This window comes from Oncorhynchus tshawytscha, linkage group LG04 (genome assembly GCF_018296145.1).
Source record: "Oncorhynchus tshawytscha isolate Ot180627B linkage group LG04, Otsh_v2.0, whole genome shotgun sequence".
Taxonomy (NCBI): Eukaryota; Metazoa; Chordata; class Actinopteri; order Salmoniformes; family Salmonidae; genus Oncorhynchus; species Oncorhynchus tshawytscha.
Genome location: NC_056432.1, coordinates 39,694,693 through 39,715,423, shown reverse-complemented (window position 1 = coordinate 39,715,423; position 20,731 = coordinate 39,694,693). Strand labels below are relative to the sequence as shown.

The 20,731-nt window shown below is 44.3% G+C and overlaps 2 protein-coding genes across 10 annotated transcripts in view; one reads left to right on the top strand and one right to left on the bottom strand.

Annotated features, from left to right (window-relative positions):
• The window catches only part of LOC112248772 (aminopeptidase O), a 66,459-nt gene extending 51,816 nt beyond the window's left edge, over window positions 1–14,643 (top strand). For 4 of the 6 annotated variants that reach the window (XM_042320725.1, XM_042320726.1, XM_024418074.2 and 1 more), the window contains 3 exons: window positions 7,566–7,652; window positions 7,773–7,928; window positions 13,580–14,643. In XM_042320725.1, coding sequence (XP_042176659.1) covers window positions 7,566–7,652; window positions 7,773–7,913 — 228 coding nt within the window. In that variant the 3' untranslated portion in view covers window positions 7,914–7,928; window positions 13,580–14,643. Of the gene's footprint in view, window positions 1–7,565; window positions 7,653–7,772; window positions 7,967–8,782; window positions 8,845–13,579 lie in introns of those variants that run through there. The other 2 variants (XR_006083232.1, XM_042320724.1) reach the window with 2 other exon arrangements.
• A 1,243-nt stretch (window positions 14,644–15,886) lies between these two features.
• The window catches only part of fancc (FA complementation group C), a 45,794-nt gene continuing 40,949 nt past the window's right edge, over window positions 15,887–20,731 (bottom strand). For all 4 annotated transcript variants that reach the window (XM_024418070.2, XM_042320720.1, XM_024418069.2 and 1 more), the window contains 3 exons: window positions 19,844–20,018; window positions 18,674–18,886; window positions 15,887–17,164 (listed from right to left, as the gene is read on the bottom strand). In XM_024418070.2, the coding sequence (XP_024273838.1) occupies window positions 16,982–17,164; window positions 18,674–18,886; window positions 19,844–20,018 (571 nt within the window). In that variant the 3' untranslated portion in view covers window positions 15,887–16,981. The remainder of the gene's footprint in view (window positions 17,165–18,673; window positions 18,887–19,843; window positions 20,019–20,731) is intronic.

Here is a 20,731-nt window from a genome sequence, read left to right as displayed (position 1 = left end):
TAACACTGAAACATGCATGAGAGCACCAGCTGTTCCGGAAGACTGTGTGATCACGCTCTTCGCAGCCAATGTGAGTAAGACCTTTAGACAGGTCAACATTCACAAGGGTGCAGGGCCAGACGGATTACCAGGACATGTACTCCGAGCATGTGCTGACATTTTCAATCTCTCACTGTGCGAGTCTGTAATACCTAAATGTTTTAAGCAGACCACCATAGTCCCTGTGCCCAAGAACACTAAGGTAACCTGCCTAAATGACTACCGACCCGAAGCACTCACGTCTGTAGCCATGAAGTGCTTTGAAAGGCTGGTCATGGCTCACATCAAAACCATTATCCCAGAAACTATAGACCCAGTCCAATTTGCATATCACCCTAACAGATCCACAGATGATGCAATCTCTATTGCACTCCACACTGCCCTTTCCCACCTGGACAAAAGGAACACTTCTGTGAGAGTGCTATTCATTGACTACAGCTCAGCGTTCAACACCATAGTGCCCTCAAAGCTCATCAATAAGCTAAGGACCCTGGGACTAAACACCTCCCTCTGCAACTGGATCCTGGACTTCCTGACGGGCCGCCCCCAGGTGGTAAGGGTAGGTAATAACACATCCGCCATGCTGATCCTTAACACAGGGGTCCCTCAGGGATGAGTGCTCAGTCCCCTCCTGTACTCCCTGTTCACTCATGACTGCACAGCCAGGTACGACTCCAACACCATCATTAAGTTTGCTGATGACACAACAGTGGTAGGCCTGATCACCGACAACAAAGAGACAGCCTATAGGAAGGAGGTCAGAGACCTGGCCGTGTGATGCCAGGACATCAACCTCTCCCTCAATGGGATCAAGACAAAGGAGATGATTGTGGGCCGAGGAAAAGGAGGACCGAGCACGTCACCATTCATATCGACAGGGCTGTAGTGGAGCAGGTTGAGAGCTTCAAGTTCCTTGGTGCCCACATCACCAACAAACTAACATTGTCCAAGCACACCGAGACAGTCGTGAAGAGGGCACAACAGAACCTTTTTCCCCTCAGGAGACTGAAAATATTTGGCATGGATCCTCAGATCCTCAAAAGGTTCTACAGCTGCACCATCGCGAGCATCCTGACTGGTTGCATCACTGCCTGGTATGGCAACTGCTCGGCCTCCGACCGCAAGGCACTACAGAGGGTAATGCGTATGGTCCAGTACATCACTGGGGCCAAGCTTCCTGCCATCCAGGACCTCTATTCCAGGCGGTGTCAGAGGAAGACCCTAAAAATTGTCAGACTCCAGCCACCCCAGTCATAGACTGTTCACTCTGCTACCACACAGCAAGCGGTACCAGAGCGCCAAGTCTAGGTCCAAGAGGCTTCTAAACAGCTTCTACCCCCAAGCCATAAGACTCGTGAACATCTAATCAAATGGCTACCCAGACTATTTGCATCCGTTCACCTACGCGGTTGGAACCAAAAATCTCACATTTGGACCAAAGGACAGATTTCCACCGGTCTAATGTCCTTTGCTCGTGTTTGTTGACCCAAGAAAGTCTCTTATTTTATTGTTGTCCTTTGGGGCGGCAGGTCACCTACTGGTTAGAGCGTTGGGCCAGAATCCGAAAGGTTGCTAGATCAAATCCCTGAGCTGACAAGAATTTGATCTTAACTGACATACCTAGTTTAATAAAATAGTAGTGGTTTCTTTGAAGCAATTTGACCATGAAGCTTGATTCACTCAGTCTCCTCTGAACAGTTCATGTCCGCCTTGGTCAGGGAGGTGACAAAGAACCCGATGGTCACTCTGACAGAGCTCCAGAGGTCCTCTGTGGAGATGGGATAAACTTCCAGAAGAACAACCATCTCTGCAGCACTTCACAAATCAGGCATTTATGGTAGAGTGGCCAGTCGGAAGCCACTCCTCAGTAAAGGGCACATGACAGCCCTCTTGGAGTTTGCCAAAAGGCACTTAAGGACTCTCAGACCATGAGAAACAAGATTCTCTAGTCTGATGAAACCAAGATTGAACTCTTTCGCCTGAATGCCAAGCGTCACGTCTGGATGAAACCTGGCACCATCCCTACGATGAAGCATGGTGGTGACAGCATCATGCTGCGGGGATGTTTTTCTTTGGCAGGGAATGTGAGACTTGTTAGGATGGAGGGAAAGAGGAACGGAGCAAAGTACAGAGAGATCCTTGACGAAAACCTGATCCAGAGCCCTCAGGACCTCAGACTGGGGCGAAGGTTCACTTTCCAACAGGACAAAACCCCTAAGTTTGCACTGCGATGCAGTGTCTTAGACTACTGCGCCACTTGGGAGGTTCCATCCACAAAGTTTTTAATGCTTATCAATTGCCTTGCACCAAGGAAATACAAAATACTAAAATACTACACAGGACCCTTAAAGAATTTCATTTAAATGTTAATTGTATTTTTTGGATCACAGAAACAATGAAAAAATTTGGAAAAATAAGTAATTAAATGTTAATTATATAAAGCAGACCGTGCAATCATCTTCCAGAGAGCAGCCCCAATTGGCCCAAACCCCAAGTAATACATTTGGACCAGATAACTATCACCGGTATCAAGCCCGAACCCCAAGTAATACATTTGGGCCAGATAACTCACACTGGAATCAGCCCGAGCTCAATACCCGCATCGTAGCCAGCCATAAGTAATACTGCCGAAGGCGGCCCAGACTCGGGCCACATGACGTTAGCCCGAGTCTGACTGTCAGCTGAGTGCCCCAACTCTCAGCCGGAATCGGCCCAGATCCACTGTGCTAGCTGGGACGCAGTAGGTTTCACTTCTCCACCCGTCATTTAAAAAAAAGACCTGACGGAGCTCATTGCCTTCTTCAATAATGCAAAGACGGGCAGCATGAAGGTCTTGTCATTGATTTGGCTGGAAAGGGGTAGAAATTGTGCTTTACAATGGTATTCATATTACAGTTGACCTGGAAGTATTACGTTTTTGGGGAGCTAAAATAAGGTCAATTGTACGTTACAGCGCGATGTACAAAAGTGTGTTCGCTAACTATACACTTTAATGGTGTTTATGCGTAGGATAAGGTGTGTGGGGGGTTGTGGTGGGAGTTACGTGTGTGTGTAGGGGCTTTACTGTACTCTAGCATTAAGTGCAGCAGTCAGAGTAAGCACAGCTGTGGTAAGGCTGGAAACTAAACAACTTAAGCTGTCTTTAACACATGCCCTGTCTTGAAAAGAATTAGTTGATACATTTTTCCCCCTCTTATATGAAGCCATAGTCATTACTGTATATGACCTTTTTGGAAGGAGAAATCAATAATTGATGTTTAGCTCAGATGTTAGTTCATTTCTGGTAGTCACGCAGTTAGTGTTTGGTGCTGTGGAATGTTCAGTATACTGTACAGTATGTACTGTAGGGCTACATTATCAACACCATTACGTTTTAGTTGAACAGAACTGAGCATCTTTTGTTTGGGACCTATTAAAACAATGAAAATCTTCAGCCAGGAATGAAAGACTTCCTACTGAGAATGTGCTTCACTTCTAAGAATCAATTGGGTGTAAGAATAAAAGACTGTAAAGGATGTGAGTGTACAGTACTTGGCTGGCCTTCAGTGGTTCAACATGAGAAGGTCTCTGTCTAGGCCTCTACAGTCTGGCTGGGGTTAGGAGGCCAACAGAGATGTAAAATACCAGGGGAAAAAACGAAATGGTCCCTAAAAGTGGTCACACAGACACATGCACACGTGTGTCCAGCCATTCCTCCAATGCTTTTTCTTTCTTACCCTCCAACCTTTCCACAAAATGAAGGATCAATGTGTTTGAAAGGTTAAATAAATAAAAGCTTAAGTGCTGCATCACTTCTCTCCTGTTATGTTGGGTTAGCAGTGTTTACTTCATGGAGGTGTAGCTGGTTAAAGTGTGCGAATTCATCACGCTTGATGTGCTGTCTGTTATGGTTAGTGCTCCGTCCTTCCATTTGAATGGTGTAGAATGTGTGTGAGATGTGCGTGAGCATTTAATGTAGTGTGAAGGATAGCGTGCGAGCACTCGTTTCAACGCATGTGGGTCATTCCATTTCATTTCAGCAAGTCATGACACCCATCATCTCAGATTGTTCTGCAGTCGTTTCTGTAGTTAGATAAGCATTACTGCGACATTATTTATTTGAAATACAATTTGATCTTTGAGAAATTAAGCTAATTTGATTGCACCCAAATTGGCCATTTTTATTTATACGATTCATATAATATTCAATAAATATAGTACCTAACATCTGATTATGAGCAAAAAAAATTCTAACAATAAGTAAGACATGGTCAAAAGCTACCCACGGATGTAGGATGGTACATAACCCAAACAACTTCAATGACTAATTTCTCTGAACAGGGGATAAAAACATCACCAAATACACTGAGAATACATTACATAGTATGAAGAAGCAATACTCCGAGCCGCAGCTCCATGCTACTTGTCAAACATAGAGAACTGATGCTATATACTCATTGTTGGGGTGGGATTGGTGTGGGGGGCCCGTGGTGGGCTTTTGACCATTTCTTAGAATTTCTCATGTTTTAACTCATTGTTAGAAAAAAGCTTGGTTCAAATCAGATGTTAGGTACTATAAGAGAAAATTGCCAATTTGGTTGCAATCAATTAGCTTAATTTCTCAGAGATCTAATTATATTTCAACAAAATCATGTTGCAAAAATGCCAATCTTACCCGTTTCTAACAACAGAAATCATAGCAGAACAATCTGAGATTGTGGGTGTCGAAATCCTATTGTGGTTTTTGAGGTGGAACGACCCGTGTGTGTGTGTGTGTGTGTGTGACTGCATGTGGCAGTGTACTGTATGAGTACAGTATGTGTGTGCATGTATGAGAGTGAATGCGTGACTGTGGCTCGCTTCCTTTCATGTGTGTCTCGTGATGTGTGGGTTGGTGCTTATGCGTGCGTGCATACGTGTGTGTGTGTGTGTGGGCCATTTGTCGGTCAAGCATACAGGGCACATTGTACCACAAAAGGCCTTAATGCCCACGCTAGGTTGAAGGGTCTTGTCAGAGAGGAAAGGAGTCTGTTACACCAAACCACACCAAAGACACTCCTCATGTGTAGAAGCCGAGCAGGAGGAGGACGACAGAGAGAGAGAAAAAGACAGATAGACAGAGAACTGCAGGGTTGGCATCTACGTTTCATAAAGACGTTTTAATCTGTTTAAAAATAATTTAGACATACAGTAACCTTTTACCAGACTATAATGGAAAACTGTAATTTATTAACACATTTTGGATATTATCAACAATAAAATACTGTGAAAATGTTTTACTGTAGTATAATGTAAATGATGGTGCATTGTGGGAAAATTGTGTGGGCGGGGAAAGGATCACTGTATTTTGAATGGTACTGTAATTCCATCCCGCAGAATACAGTGCTGTACTGTATTTTTGAAGCACCAACAACCTTTTGACCACTAGTGAGTGCATGGTATTGTTGGCGTGCCTTGTAAGTGGCTATATTTGTTGCAGCCATTGGTAATAGTGCTTTTACCAATTTAAAATGTATAGGAGACAGATTGGCATTAAGTCTTGAACCTTAAATGGTTGAGCATTTTCGCCTTGTAGTCTCTCCCAGTATGGAAGCCTTGTTTATTTTTCCAGGTAAGTTGACTGAGAACACGTTCTCATTTACAGCAACAACCTGGGGAATAGTTACAGGGGAGAGAAGGGAGATGAATGTGCCTATTGTAAACTGGGGATTATTAGGTGACCATGATGGTTTGAGGGCCAGATTGGGAATTTAGCCAGGACACCAGGGTTAACACCCCTACGATAAGTGCCATGGGATCTTTAATGACCTCAGAGAGTGTTTTAACGTCCCAACTGAAAGACAGCACTCTACACAGGGGGGTGTCCCCAATCACTGCCCTGGGGCATTGGGATATTTTTTTAGACCAGAGGAAAGAGTGCTTCCTACTGGCCCTCCAACTCCACTTCCAGCAGCATCTGGTCTCCCATGGACTGACCAGGACCAACCCTGCTTAGCTTTAGAAGCTAGCCAGCAGTGGTATGCAGGGTGGTATGCTGCTGGCTTGTTAAAGCCTTTAGAAATGGAAGGGATATAAAACACTAAATATTCATTGATATGCTGTGATATGTAAACACATTACCTTGCAGCCATCCTGCTTGCACCAATCCCCTGTAATTACAATAACAATACACTGAAATACAAACCTCACCCCCGTCAATGAATTTATTTCATTCATACATTCATTCATTAATGCACTGCAATTACGGTAGGATTTACTTTTTTACAGTGTAATACAGTCAATTCTACGATATTGTACTGTGTCATTACATAGTACTTGCTTTGATACCATATTTACATTACTGCAATACGAAATACAGTAAATTACTTGCCAATTAGCTGCCTGTAAGTTACTGTCAAATTCACAGCAACCCCTTTACAGTGCAGGGAAGGAACATGATCAGCAAGTTTAGGCCAACATGTATTGTAATTAATGTGCGTATCTCTTTGAATGCCCTCCAGGCCACCCTGCTCTGCTGCCCCGCGCAGCCCCAGCAGCTGCTCTCTGTGCTGGGTTGCATTCCTGGGGAGAGCCCTGGGGGTAGCCAGCTGCCTGGTGCCCCTCTCACCCCCTTCTTACCCCCCTCACTGGGCCTCGGTCTCTCTCTTGAGGGGAGACGCACCAATTACGCAGGACATTCCTACATTTATTACACCACACACACACACACACACACATATCCAGGATGTCACGAGCAGGATTGATTGATTGCAAAAATGAGAGACACGAAGAGGTTGGGATCTGAAAAAGCAAATGCTGCTGGACCTATTGAAAGAGCAAGGTGGGGAAAAAAGAGCAGGAAAGAGAGGGAAAAAACACTGAAATGGCAGTAAGTGATGTGATATTACTACAGTTGCAAAATTCCTGGAACTTTCAATCAATTCCCGGTTTATATTATAAGAGAGAGAGAGAGAGGTAGGGGTCATCTGAGGCCTACGAAGCTCATGTTTATTCAGAAGGCTGCAGAGGTAAAGGGAGCGTTCAGAGATGCTGTTATCAAAGGAGCGTTGCCCGGCTCTGCTTCTCACGCCCCCACACCAGGTGGAAGGGAAAACAGAGTGTGTGCGCATGTGTGTGTCTGTCCATACATCTGTGTGGGTGTGTGAATCCTCAAGCGAGACATAAGAAGGACAAATAATCCTCAGTATTGCTGCTTCCATCTAGGTGAATATATCGTCTAGGAGAACCCCCCCCCCTCGTAGCATTAAATCACAAATCACTCCCGTCACAAGGCTAGTAGAATAACAGCGTAAGGCTAGAACACACACACGCAAAAACATGAGGAGGGATGATGATGGAGGCGGGGACAGAGCCAGTCTCTGATCTCTCCGGTCACCGTGGTAACAGAGCTCCCATTGATCCTCTGGGAGAAAGGCCAGGCACCATCCTACACACGCACGCACACACACATGCAGAGAGAGTGAGTGTGTGAGAGAGAGCTAGAGCTTGCCCGTCTAAAATGTTTTGTATGTCTCCTATCATGAGCTCTTCCAATATGTGTGTTTCAGGTGAGGCATCGCTGGTGTGAGCTGGTGATCAAACACAAATACGCTCAGGCTTATGGAGATGTGGAGCACTTCCTCATACACGACCAGGTAACACTCACACACACGCTGCCTCTCTCTCTCACACAACACAGACTCTTGTGCAAAAGCATGTTGTGGATGTGTATCTGAATGTTAGGCTGATTGTATTTGTGTGTGTTGTCTCTCCAGGCCATGGGTGTTTATCTGTACGGGGAGCTGATGATTCAAGAGGACTCTAGACAACAGGCTCTGGCCAGGCGCTGCCTCTCATTGGTCCAGAACGAAATGGACCAATCAGCTCGCAGAGTGGTAGAGGAGATGGTCCTATGAGGTGGCACACAAAAGGTACTGACCCACCCTGCTGTGCCGTCTCAAAATTATAGGTACCATTTGTTTCTGAACATTATGTTAAAAGTGATAATGGTCCCTTGTTGATTATGCCCTGGTTAAAGTGGGATCATATTGCTCTGAAACTATTTTGTATTATCTCTAGCCTCAGTATGGTAGATAGTGGGCAGACATATACTTCCTCTTCAGTGCTATGTTTTCTCTAGCTCCTCTGCCACGTTTAGATGTGTGTAATGGGTCTTGTTTCGGAGTGCTACTGTAAAAGGACTCTTTGTTTCTGGGTGTAGTGACTTGGCCACCTCTCTCACACATTCCTCCTTGAGCTCTCTCTGTGTGTGTGTGTGTGTGTGTGTGTGTGTGAGCGAGAGAGTGAGGGAGGGAGAGAGAGAGCTCAGAACGCTGCCTTTTCTGTGGTTTCTCAGGAGCGCCGTCAGGATGTGTTTGTCAGGGCAGGAATTTGGGAATGTGTTCCTCAAACAAACAGACAGTAGAGAAGGAGAGAGAGAGAGGACTGTGTCTCCGGTTAGCCCTGTGCAGCTTTTTACTGTGTTTACCCTGAAATTCCTCTGTGTGTGTGTGTGTGTGTGCGTGTGTGTAACTGCACTGTCACCCACTGGGAGGGAAGGTGGTGTCCGGCTTCTCATAACAGCAAGGGTCTTATTTGTTTCTTCCCTCCCAACGAGGAGAATAGAAGAGAGATTTATGATTCAGACCGAGAGGAAGAAGGAGTGAGGACGGGTCTCTTTAAAGGAGTAGAGCAGGAACACTAAAACTTGTCCTAAGAAAGCACAGGCCATTCAGGCTACCTAGCCCACTTCCAAGTCATGTCCAATCAATTGAATTTACCACAGGTGGACTCCAATCAAGTTGTAGAAACATCTCAAGGATGAAAAAAATGGAAACAGGATGCACCTGATCTCAATTTGGAGTCTTACGGCAAAGGGTCTGAATACTTATGTAAATAAGGTATTTCTGTTTTTATTTGTAAAAAAATATATATATCATCTTAAAACCTGTTTTTGCTTTGTCATTATGGTGTATTGTGTGTAGATTGGTGAGGAAAAAAACAATTTGATCAATTTTAGAATAAGGCTGTAACGTAAATGTGGAAAAAGTCAAGGGGTCTGAATACTTTCCAAATCCACTGTATATGTGAGAAGGCGGTTGTTTTCGGAGGTGCTGCTAAATACTTGTCCAGGTCAAGCAGAGAGACATACAGGCCTCACCACACAATAGATACATCCTTTATCAGGCCATGGCCAAGCAAGAGCAAGACGGGAAGGGTGCTTTCATCCACACAAACACCGAGGACAGCTTTATGTGTGTGCAGAGGGGAGGAGAAAGGTTTTCCAGGCGAGCGCTCTGTCTACTCTGACAAATCACTTTACACGTGCGTGCGCATGCAACGCACACTCTGCTGAGGCCACAGTCCGTCAGCCTCCTGTCACAGTGGCTCTCTGTCACTGTCCACAATAACATGTCTCCCTGTCCGTCAATAACAAGACGGCCAGTCCAAGCTTTCCTTCTTTCACACCCCCCCTCTCTCTCTCTCTCTCCTTCTCTTCGCCCTGTACATGCCTGTGGAATCCCTCCTGATCCGCTTACTGAGGGGCATATCGGCGGTGTAGCGGAGCATAGCGAATGGTAGAGGGGGATAGGAGAGGGAGAGTGAGAGAGAACGCCACAGGTTTGGCCTTTCATGTCCAGGCTGCAATGGTTACTGGTGTGATGACGCTGGGGGGGGAAAGGGAGAGACGGTGTGAGAGAAAGGGAGAGCGAGGATTGACAGGTCTCGCCTTTAATGTCAGGATTCTGAGGGTTCCTGGCACAACTGAGCTAGGGATAAAGAGAAGAAAAGAGAGAGAATGGGAGAAAGAGAAGAAGAGAGAGGAAAAGAAAGAGAGAGAGTATCCTGGTCTTTCATGTCTGCTTTGGGAGGGTTCCTGGCGTGCTGATTTGTGACTTAAGATAAAATCACATTGCCAGGGATTACCACCCATGCCAGACCCTGCCAGCTGCTATGACAACCGGAGGCTCCACCGCTCAGCCGCTTGCAATAATAACGTCAAATTAGACATGATGATCTGACAGGGTGTGTTTGTGTGGGTGATGATGAGAGGCCCCATGTAGGGGGGAGGGGCAAACTTTTGGATTATGTGTGTCTATGTGGGTGTCCATGTGCAGCCCTGTGCATGGTGTGTCTGTGTGTGTCCACCAGTCAGGCAGTGACCACTCTCCCACCAGGTACAGAGCTTAGCTGATTGGTGAACAGTGATTGATCTCCTTTGTTCACAGTGGCTAAGTTCTGCACCTAAGGAGAGAATGACGCACCGAATCAGACAAAGAGAGAACAATGGAGAGAGGTGGAATGAGAGGATAAGTTGACACCATTTCCCTCCTCCCCCAATGTGTAAACCATATGAACACTTTTGCATGCAAGAGAAATTCCTGTCTCCTGTCTCTGCATGTCTGAAGATACCCTACGCTGGAGTGGAGATGTACAGTCGGGATTCAGTAGTGAGTGAGTGTGCGTGCTCCGTGGGAATTCAACATTTGAGTCTCCTAAGTTTGATGTGCTGCAGTTACTAATAAGCCAAGCGTTATGCTCTCCTGCCCATTCGGTCTCCGTCGCTCTCGTCACCCTCTCTATTCTCTCTCTCTCTCTATTCTCTCTCTCTCGTCACCCTCTCTCTATTCTCTCTCTCGTCACCCTCTCTCTCTCTCTCTATTCTCTCTCCCCTCCCTTTTCTCAGTTTCTCTCGTCTTTCTCTTTTTGCCCTCCTTCATTGTCTCTGTGAGCTCTCTCTCTCTCTCTCTCTTTCTTTCTCTCTCTCTCTCTCTCTCTCTGTCTCTCTCTCTTTCTCTCTTTCTCTCTGTCTCTCTCTCTCTCTCTCTCTCTGGGTGGACTGATGGTGATGGGGAGGGATGTGGGACACAGGAGACAGTGCTAATGAAAATGAGGAAGACAGGCATTGCTAATGCTGCTGCTCAGTGAGCCACTTTGACAATGGGCCCTGGAGGACCGTCTTCTTCCACTTCCTTACCTTCCTCATCCTCCTCCTTTTCGTCGTGCTCTTATTTTCAAACTCCAGCAGCACTAACAAATATGTTCAAGTCCAATTCGGTACAGCAGTATCTGTGGTGGATCTTTGCTATAAGAACTACCTGATCGCTCAACGCCATCTCTTCTTTGAGCGTATGGAATCGGAAATAAATCTTTGGACGTTGAACTGTTGAACAAGCTCAGACCGTAACTAATCAACGGCCCCGGAGTCAATCAAAGGTGCGTTGCCGCCAAGAGCATTGCACTTTACTTTAAAAATAATTTTCCAAAAAAAAAAGTGATTAAGCTTGAGCTGACATCAGCAGAATGTCAGGAAAATTGCTTTCAAATGGCCAATGCGTTGTGCTGCTCTGTAACGCACTTTTGATTGTATCCCGACCAATGGATCAGAATGAACATACTGGACTGGAAAGGTAATTGTGGTGTGGTCGGTGGCGGGGTGGGAAGCGGTAGGAGAGCTGGTATAGCCCTATGGTCTTTTCTTTCTCTAACAAAATGGCCGCTGTAAGCGAGGACAGATGTGTGAATTAGAAATTAGGTCCATGTGGAGCCTGACTGGAAAATGCTATATTTAGGGCCCGTTACAAGAGTAATGACTATCAAAGGCTTCTAAAAGAGAGGAATTACCATCGGAGACGATATCTAAAGCCTGATTTATTATAGCCTAATGGAAGGGAAATGGGCTTGCACATCAAAGCACGATGAAAATGTATAGAGAGGACATTTTCACTCTAATGCCAGAAGTAAACCTAAATTTGTTCACTTTAATATCCTACGTAAACCTCACTTTTTTCTATTTTTATAAGCTTACTGTGAGGTGCCATATTCCTGGCGTGGGACTAACTGTTTTCCCAGCTTGGCTCCAGCACCTCTGACTTGCTATTGGTGTTTTAATATGGAGCTGAATGCATGAATGGAACTCTGAGAAATCAGAGCCATGTTAGAATTACAGCCACCTGTTCTTACTTAACCGCTTTCAGTGAGAAGTTACTGTTGCATTGTGGTTGAATATAGGCCCTCAATTCATATTGGAAGACTGTGAAAGAGGCTTGCCTCCCCGAGATGCGGGCGTGTCTCAGCAACAAAGACCAAAGGCAACATTTAATTACAAAATGTTGAAGAAGAGAGCGAGGACTAGTCTAGGACTGTGCCTCCTGTGCCTACTGAGCTGATAACAGTACTACTGAAAGACTGGCTCAGTTCAGCAGGAACAGGAGTCCAGCCCATACCAACACACAACCAGACCGGCAGCCATCGGCATCATCCTCCAGCCCTGAAGAGCTACGCAACGACAACACACATGACTGATACCCTCAGCGGACGCATACCAAATGGCACCCTATTCGCTATTTAGTACATTACTTTTGACCAGAGCACATTCCCTACATACAGTGCAAAACACACAAAGCAAAAACAGGTTTTTAGATATATTTTTTAGAATTGATTTAAAATTAAAAAAAAACAGAAATAAGTATTCGGACCCTTTGCTATGAGACTCAAAATTGAGCTCAGGTGCATCCTGTTTCCATTGATCATCCTTGAGATGTTTCTACATGTGGTAAATTCAATTGTAAATTCAATTGATTGGACATGGTTTTGAAGGGCACACACCTGTCTATATAAGGTTCCACAGTTGACAGTGCTTGTCAGAGCAAAAATTAAGCCATGAGGTCAAAGGAATTGCCCATAGAGCCCCGAGACATATCTGGGGAAGGGTGCCAAAAAAATGTCTGCAGCATTGAAGGTCCCCAGAGACACAGTGGCCTCCATCATTCTTAAATGAAAGACGTTTGGAACCACCAAGACTCTTCCTAGAGCTGGCCCTAGGCCAAACTGAGCAATCGGGGGAGAAAGTGCCTTGGTCAGGTAGGTGACCAAGAACCCGATGGTCACTCTGTCATTTCTCTGTGATGGTTGTCCTTCTGGAAGGTTCTCCTATCTTTGCCGCACTCCACTAATCAGGCCTTCATGGTAGAGTGGCCAGACAGAAGCCACTACTCTGTAAAAGGCAAGATTCTCTGATTTGATGAAACCAAGATTGAACTCTTTGGAGATCGAACATCTCTGGAGACCTGAAAATAGCTGTGCAGTGACTCTCCCCATCCAACTTGACAGAGATTGAGGTTCTGCAGAGAAGAATGGGAGAATCTCCCCAAATACAGGTGTGCCAAGCTTGTAGCGTCATGCCCAAGAAGAGTCGAGGCTGTAATCACTGCCAAATGTGCTTCAACAAAGTACCGAGTAAAGAGTCTGAATACTTATGTAAATGTGATATTTACATTGGTGTTTTTTGTTGTTGCCATTTTGCTTTGTCATTATGGGGTAGATTGATGAGGGGTAAAATGATTCAATCAATTTTAGAATAAGGCTGTAACATAACAAAATGTGTAAAAAAGTGAATAGTTTCGGAATGCACTGAAATGTGCTATGCCTATGGGTCCTAGTCAAAAGTAGTGCACTATACAGGGAAAAGGGTTTCATTTGGGAAGCAAAATACTCCCATGACTGTATTAGGAACTGTACACCAGCTGTTATTGTCTGTTCTCATAGCGGCTCTCTTTTCTCCCACTGTTCTCTTTTGTAGGCTGCCCAGCTGCCCGCCTTGGGACATGGAAGGGAGAGGAAACACTGAGAAAGTAATGCTCTCACTACTTCCCCTCCAGACAGGAAGACCAAACGCCAACCTGTTTTCTTTCCTGCATGATCAATGAAGTTAAAGTACTGTACTGTACATACTAATAGTAATAGGTGATGTGTAGATAGGCCTGCGTCCCAAAATGGCACCCTATTTCCTATATAGTGCACTACTTTTGACCAGTGCCCTATTAGCCCTTTGACTTTGGGCAAAAGTAGTAAACTATAATGGGAATATGGTGTCATTTGGTACGCCCATAGTTATGTTCTCCAGAATTCTCAAAAATATAGGTATCGAAAAGAAAGACTCATGGCATTTGTATAAATATAATAATGCCTCTTTACTGAACTTTCTGATTTAGCCTCAGTTTCAATTCTCCTCATTAGGAAATGCGACAGAATGAGGTTTGGGTCTTGGAGGTGTCCTTTGATGTGGAGATTTGGGTCTTGGAGGGGGGCTTTGATGTGAGTGTCTCTTGTGTGTTTGAACGTGGGATCGTTTGTACATTCATTCTGCAAAAAAAAAAACAGTACAGCTACAGTCACTCACCCTTCTAGATAACTTGAAACAGTCTAACCAGGTCTTGTGTCTGGAAGCCACCTGCAGATTCATACTACAGCTATGACAATCCGTTTGTATTACTAGTAGTATGGGTTGGGATTACGGTTCATTTTTTTTTTAGCTAGCTAGCTACATTACACGGCCCATCAAGTTAGCCAGTTGTATCTGGGGGTGATTACGGCCATCTACTGTATTTCATGAACATGTGTACATGTCTAGACAATAGTGACCCATCCACTTAGCTGGATGTGACTGGGGAGTGGTTATAGCATGACCCATCCAATGTAAACAAGTGTGTCTGGGTAAGCAGCTGATAATGATCAAATATTTTTATCTGGACACCCTTTGTTTTTTTATATTGCTACTAATCAAATATGTAAGTAAACATTTCACTGTACCGTTTACACCTTTGTATCCTGTGCATGTGACAAATAAACATTGATTTTATTTGATATAGTGTTTTTACCGTAGAAGGTCATGTGAAGAACAACATTACCTGCACCAAAGTCAGATTACGATATAGGCCAAGGACGAGAGAGTGTATATTTACCTGGATTTTTCCTTATTGTAGGCTACTACTTTTACCACTTTTAGTCTTGAAATATTTGGTTGTTTACCACACTACCTTACTCACTCGGTTTAGCACATGGCCTAACATGTGAATCCACTAAGAGATGGGTGGGGCAAAGGCTTAAGAGGGTCTGAACAATGCTCAATAAGTGTATACAAAAAAAGAGCTCTCCAGAAGGTGTACCAAAACATTGAAGGGCTATTTTCTCAAAAGTGGGGTTACAAGTTTTTTCAAATTTCAAAGCATAATTACTTTCCCATTATGCCTAAACTGCAGTGTATGATATACCATTTGTAGCTCTAAGTCTCTACTTTTATCCAATGTAAAAAATAAAATAAAAATTGACATTTGAATTTGAAAAACATTTCAAATTTTGCTACATACACTACATGACCAAAAGTATGTGGACACCTGTTCGTCGAAAATCTCATTACAAAATCACGGGCATTAATATGGAGTTGGTCCCGCCTTTGCTTCTATAACATCCTCCACTCAGCTGGGAAGGCTTTCCACTAGATGGTGGAACACTGAGGTCAAGCACTGATGTTAGGCTTGGCTCGCAGTCAGCTTTTCAATTCCTCCCAAAGGTGTTTGATGGGGGTTGAGGTCAGGGCTCTGTGCAGGTCAGTCAAGTTCTTCCACACCAATCTCAAAAAAACATTCCTGTATGAACCTCGCTTTGTGCACGGGGGCATTGTCATGCTGAAACAGGAAAGGGCCTTTCCCAAACTGTTTCCACAAAGTTGGAAGCACAGAATCATCTAGAACGTCATTTTATGCTGTAGTGTTAAGATTGACCTTCACTGGAACAAAGGGGTCTAGCCCAAACCAATTTTAGCTATGGAGATTGCATGGCTGTGTGCTTAATTTTATACACCTGTCAGCAATGGGTGTGGCTGAAATAGCTGAATCCACTCATTGGAAGGTCTGTCCACATACTTTTGTATATATAGTGTAAGACCAAATCGAGGCGGTCGGTCACATACCCTATATTGCACATATTTTAGTTGTCTCATTAGATACTTTCAATATTTATGAATTTCAGCAATGTATAGTTGTTTGAGGTCATTTAAATTTGGAGCTATTTGAAAATATTGTCCCATGTACATTTTGTAATTTATTGATGGTCTCTGACTAGTCCCATAGGGATGTCAAATGTCAATCCCAACTGACCATGGGCATTAGAATCACATGGGCATTAGAGTCCCAAATTGATGATAACTTCGGTGCCGCCAGCTGTAGGCAGGATTAAAATAAACCCAAGGAAAATTCTTACGATATTTCTGTGACATACCATTTTTTCCTCATTATCTAGCAAATCTCAGTTTTGGATGAGACTGACTTGATGACCAAAATTATCCTATTTACACTAGAATAAATGTTTCTGATTAATATCAGTGCCACATAACTAGGTGAAGCTGGTTAAGAGAATGCCAAGGGTGTGCAAAGCTGTCATCAAGGCAGAGGGTGGCTACTTTGAAGAATCTCAAATATAAAATATATTTTGATTTGTATAACACTTTTTTGGGTAATTAAGGATGATTCCATGTCTGTTATTTCATAGTTTTGATGTCTTCACTATTATTCTACAATGTAGAACATTTTAAAAATAAAAACCCTTGAATGAGTAGGTGTGTCCAAACTTTTGACTGGTACTGTACATATGATTTTATTGTTTTGTCCTACATGTGAGTCAGCTAATATACAGAATAAAAGAATATTACTCAGATCAGGTTATGCACCATTAATCTGATTGTAATAATTAACAAATTAGAAATATATACATATTTATAATGAGACTTGAAGAAGGGTTGACGTTACATTTCTTTAGTATAGGTTTGTACCATACAATACAGTATAGTTGGTGTAGAGGCATTCTGTAGAGAAAGACCGTGTCCATATCAGGTGCTGTTGCATGTCATTTCCCTTCTTCAAATCAACAGATGTTTCCCCATGTGTGTGTAATGAGAGGAATGTGTTCTGAGGCAATAATATGAGTGGAAGGGTTAGGGCACGTTTTATGACTTGTTGCTCTTGCACGGCTAAGAGTGTGTCCTGATACGTTTGTGTGTCTAGTTGTGACTGTATGTCCTCCCACTGTCATATCTGTAGCGTCTGTTTGTGTGTATCCTGTCAGTGTCATAGCGCCCGGGTTGGTTGAACAGCCTGGTACGGCTGTGTGTGTATCCCATCGCTGCCATAGTGGCTGTGTGTCTCTGTCATGTTGTACCATGTGTGTGTGTGTCGTGCTGTGCCATGTGTGTGAGTGTGCCCCGAAGAGCCCTGGTCCTGAGCGTAACTCTGTCAGTAAGGCTGGTGGAGGCTCTCTCTCTGTTTAGTCGGAGCTCAACCATGTCGAGAACACACACTGCTTCACGGACCAGCCCTGACCGCTGCACCACCTGGAACACACACCACACACGATATGCACAGGTATATTAGAGCCAGACAATTGTGTTCACATAACAGTGACGCCATCATGAGCAGTGAGGGATGGAGAGAAAAAACGGGTTCTTTGCTCTGTCTGTCACACACACACACACTATTTGCTTCTGAGGTTTGGTCCAACAGAAACGGTCGATTCCCCTTCTAACGGTACCCTTTACAGAGCAGACCCTACTGAAACGGGAGTATCAATGAACATGATTGTGGGAAATGAATGCTCGGTTTGTCGCATGCGACATTGAGGTACCGCGAGCAGCATTTTAGCTACACACTGTTATGTGCAAGCTGTGTAGTCCGTGTTTTATAAATGTGCAATGAGCATAAAAGGATGCATTTATATAAGGAATTGGTAACTCGTTCTCATTCGGAGATATAAGCATCTAATCCAGGTAGACCACTGGAGTTCAACATCTTAACAAAGTGAACAGGCCATGTTGTTCAAACAGTTGGAGACGGACAGGACGGTGTATTCGTAACAGTTCAACTGTTCTACCTTGTTAGCAAGCAAATAGATCCAAGTTGGCTAGACTTCTAAAGATTAGCTGGCTACTCCCTAGCACGTGGGCATGTGCTTCAGAGATGGTTTATGAGACCTGTGTTCATTTTCTGTCATTCCTGCTAGAAGAAGTTGGTCATTATTAGCGGATGTGCAAGGTTCTGGTTAAATTTGTTACAAAAAAGGCATTTTTTATAGACAAGACTTGAAAGTCAGATCAGTAATTATTCCAAAAAAAGCAGGTGAAACTATTTTGATGAAATAATGAAATTATTAGTGGATCTTATGGTTGTGGAAGGCTATATATTTATTTAGCCTAGGTATAACTTTACAAGCCCTGGATTTGTTCTGTTACTCCGGACTGTTTGAAACGCAAGGTCTCGACCTTTAATTATGAAACAATGCTTATTCAGAGAAAACCGTTTAAAAATATTTAGATAAACACAGTGTACAAAAACATTAAGAACACTTGCTCTTTCCATGATGTTACTTGTTAAATCCACTTTAAATCAGTGTAGATGAAGGGGGAGAGACAACTTAAATAAGGATTTTTAAGCCTTAAATTATTGAGATTGATTGTTGTATGTGTGCTATTCAGAGGGTGAATGGGCAAGACAAAAGATTTAAGTGTCTTTGAACAGGGTATGGTAGTAGGTCCCGGGTGCACCGGTTTGTGTGAAGAACTGCACCGCTGCTGGGTTTTTAACTGACCAGTTTCCCATGTGTATCAAGGACATCCAGTCAACTTGACACAACTGTGGGAAGCACTGACATATTGAGTCTGTTCTGAGGACAAAAGAGGGGTGCAACTCAATATTAGGAAGTTCTTCATGTTTTGTACACACAGTGTATATCGTCAATTGCCCATGAGTTTGAAAAAAATCAAGGACATGATTTTTAGGCCATATCGCCCAGCCTTGTTGTGGTTTTGTGTGTGCGTGCATCAAGAGGGGTAAAGTTGTGAGCTCACCATGCGGACTATCTCCCTGGCACCACTCAGGGGGTTGTGGGAGAAAACTGCAAAGTTGCCCAGGAGGCTGACGACCAATAGCGAGTCCAGGGACGGCTGCTGGGGGACGGCTGACATCAGCTCGGCCAATGACTGCAGTCGGTCAGCAGGAAGGGGAGGAGCCGAGAGCAGGAAGAGTGACCTCAGGTGATCCCAGACTTCTCTGGCCGCCACCTGGAAACAGAAAGAAGGAACGGGAGGAAACTAGCTTCAGCTGGAAGCCTGTCGTTTCCAAATGTAGTCGTTTTCCACGACAACGGCCGGACGGATAGGCGCAAAATAATGTCTTCAGAGTCAACCAAAGTTTATGCCCTCTATAGACCTCAACTTCTCTCTGACCACAGTGTGTGTAGGCCCCTCAGGGTAGAGAGGAGACAGCCAGGAGACACAGGAGAGATGAAACCCAGGAATAGCCAGGCAGACGCACTCTGAGTGGGATCAATACCAGATCAGCCTCCCTCACCCTTCTCCCTTTCTCCATGTCTTTTTCCCTTCCTCTCGCCTTCTAACCCGGAGAAGAGATCTATTATTCATCCCTCAGTCCATTATTCATCTATCTATTGGCCAAGCTATTCTGAGACCAGCCATGACAGGTCAGTAAGGACAACGACATCTACACTGAGTAAACAAAACATTTCCATGACATAGACTGACCAGGTGAAAGATATGATACCTTATTGATGTCACTTGTTTAATCCACTTCAATCAGTGTAGATGAAAGGGGAGGAGGTAGGTAAAAAAAAAAAAAAAATTTAAGCATTAAGACAATTGAGACATGGCAAAAGATTTAAAGTGCCTTTGAACGGGGTATGGTAGTAGGTGCCAGGCGCACCGGTTTGTGTCAAGAATTGCAACGCTGCTGAGTTTTTCCTGTGTGTATCAAGAATAGTCCACCACCCAAAGGACATCCATCCAACTTGACACAACTGTGGAGTCAACATGGCCCGGCATCCCTGTGGAATGCTTTCAACACCTTGTATAGTCCATGCCCAGCAAATTAAGGCTGTTCTGAGGGCAGAAGGGGAGGGGCTGCAACCTAATATTAGGAAGGTGTCCATAATGTTTGGTACACTCAGTGTATCGAGGGAGTTGACAACAGTAACCCTTTCCATCCAGCCAGCCAGTACATACCAGCTGCTGTGTCCGGTGGTGCCCCCTGTTGGTAGGGTGGTGATAGAAGGTGAGGAGCCACAGCAAGGGGCCACAGTCCTGAGGTCTGGCTGAGACCAGTAGTTGGCTGGCTACCTCCAACCAGTCAGCACACTGCACCAGCAGGAACCAGGCCTCAAACACTCCACACTGACCCCTGGAGGATAACACACACACACAGGGAATTAACCTAGCACCCAATCATCATCTGAGAGATGGCGGGAAGATGAAGGGTGTGTTCTAGAACATGCAGAGAGAGAGGAAGAGGACAGAGAAAGATAGGGAAGAAGATTAGTAAGAGAGTAAAATGATGAGATAATGAAGGGGGATCACTGGCTGGGTACGGTTGGGAATTTGGTATGGCGTTCCGGAATAGAGCGGTCAAGATAATGGGCCAAGTTAAAAGCCGCAGCTGGAGCCACGATTGCTCTCTCTGTTCTCAGTGTTCTCTCTCTCACTCTCTCTCTCTCTCTCACTCCCCCCACCCCCCTCTCTGCTATTGATTTCTACCACTCTCTCTCTCATTCACTACAATCTTCCCCCTCTGCTCTCTAGCTAAGAAGCTTTAATACGTTGGTGGAATCAGGAGTGAGTAGTGTGTTCTGATTCAGGGGATAACACAAGCGATAGAACAATATGATACAGTAGAAGTTGGAGTCATTAAAACTCATTTTTCCACCACTCCACAAATTTCTTGTTAACAAAATATAGTTTTGGCAAGTCGGTTAGGACATCTGCTTTGTGCATGACACAAGTCATTTTTTACAGACAGATTTCACTTATTCACTGTATCAAAATTCCCATTCAGAAGTTTACATACACTAAGTTGACTGTGCCTTTAAACAGCTTGGAAAATTCCAGAAAATGATC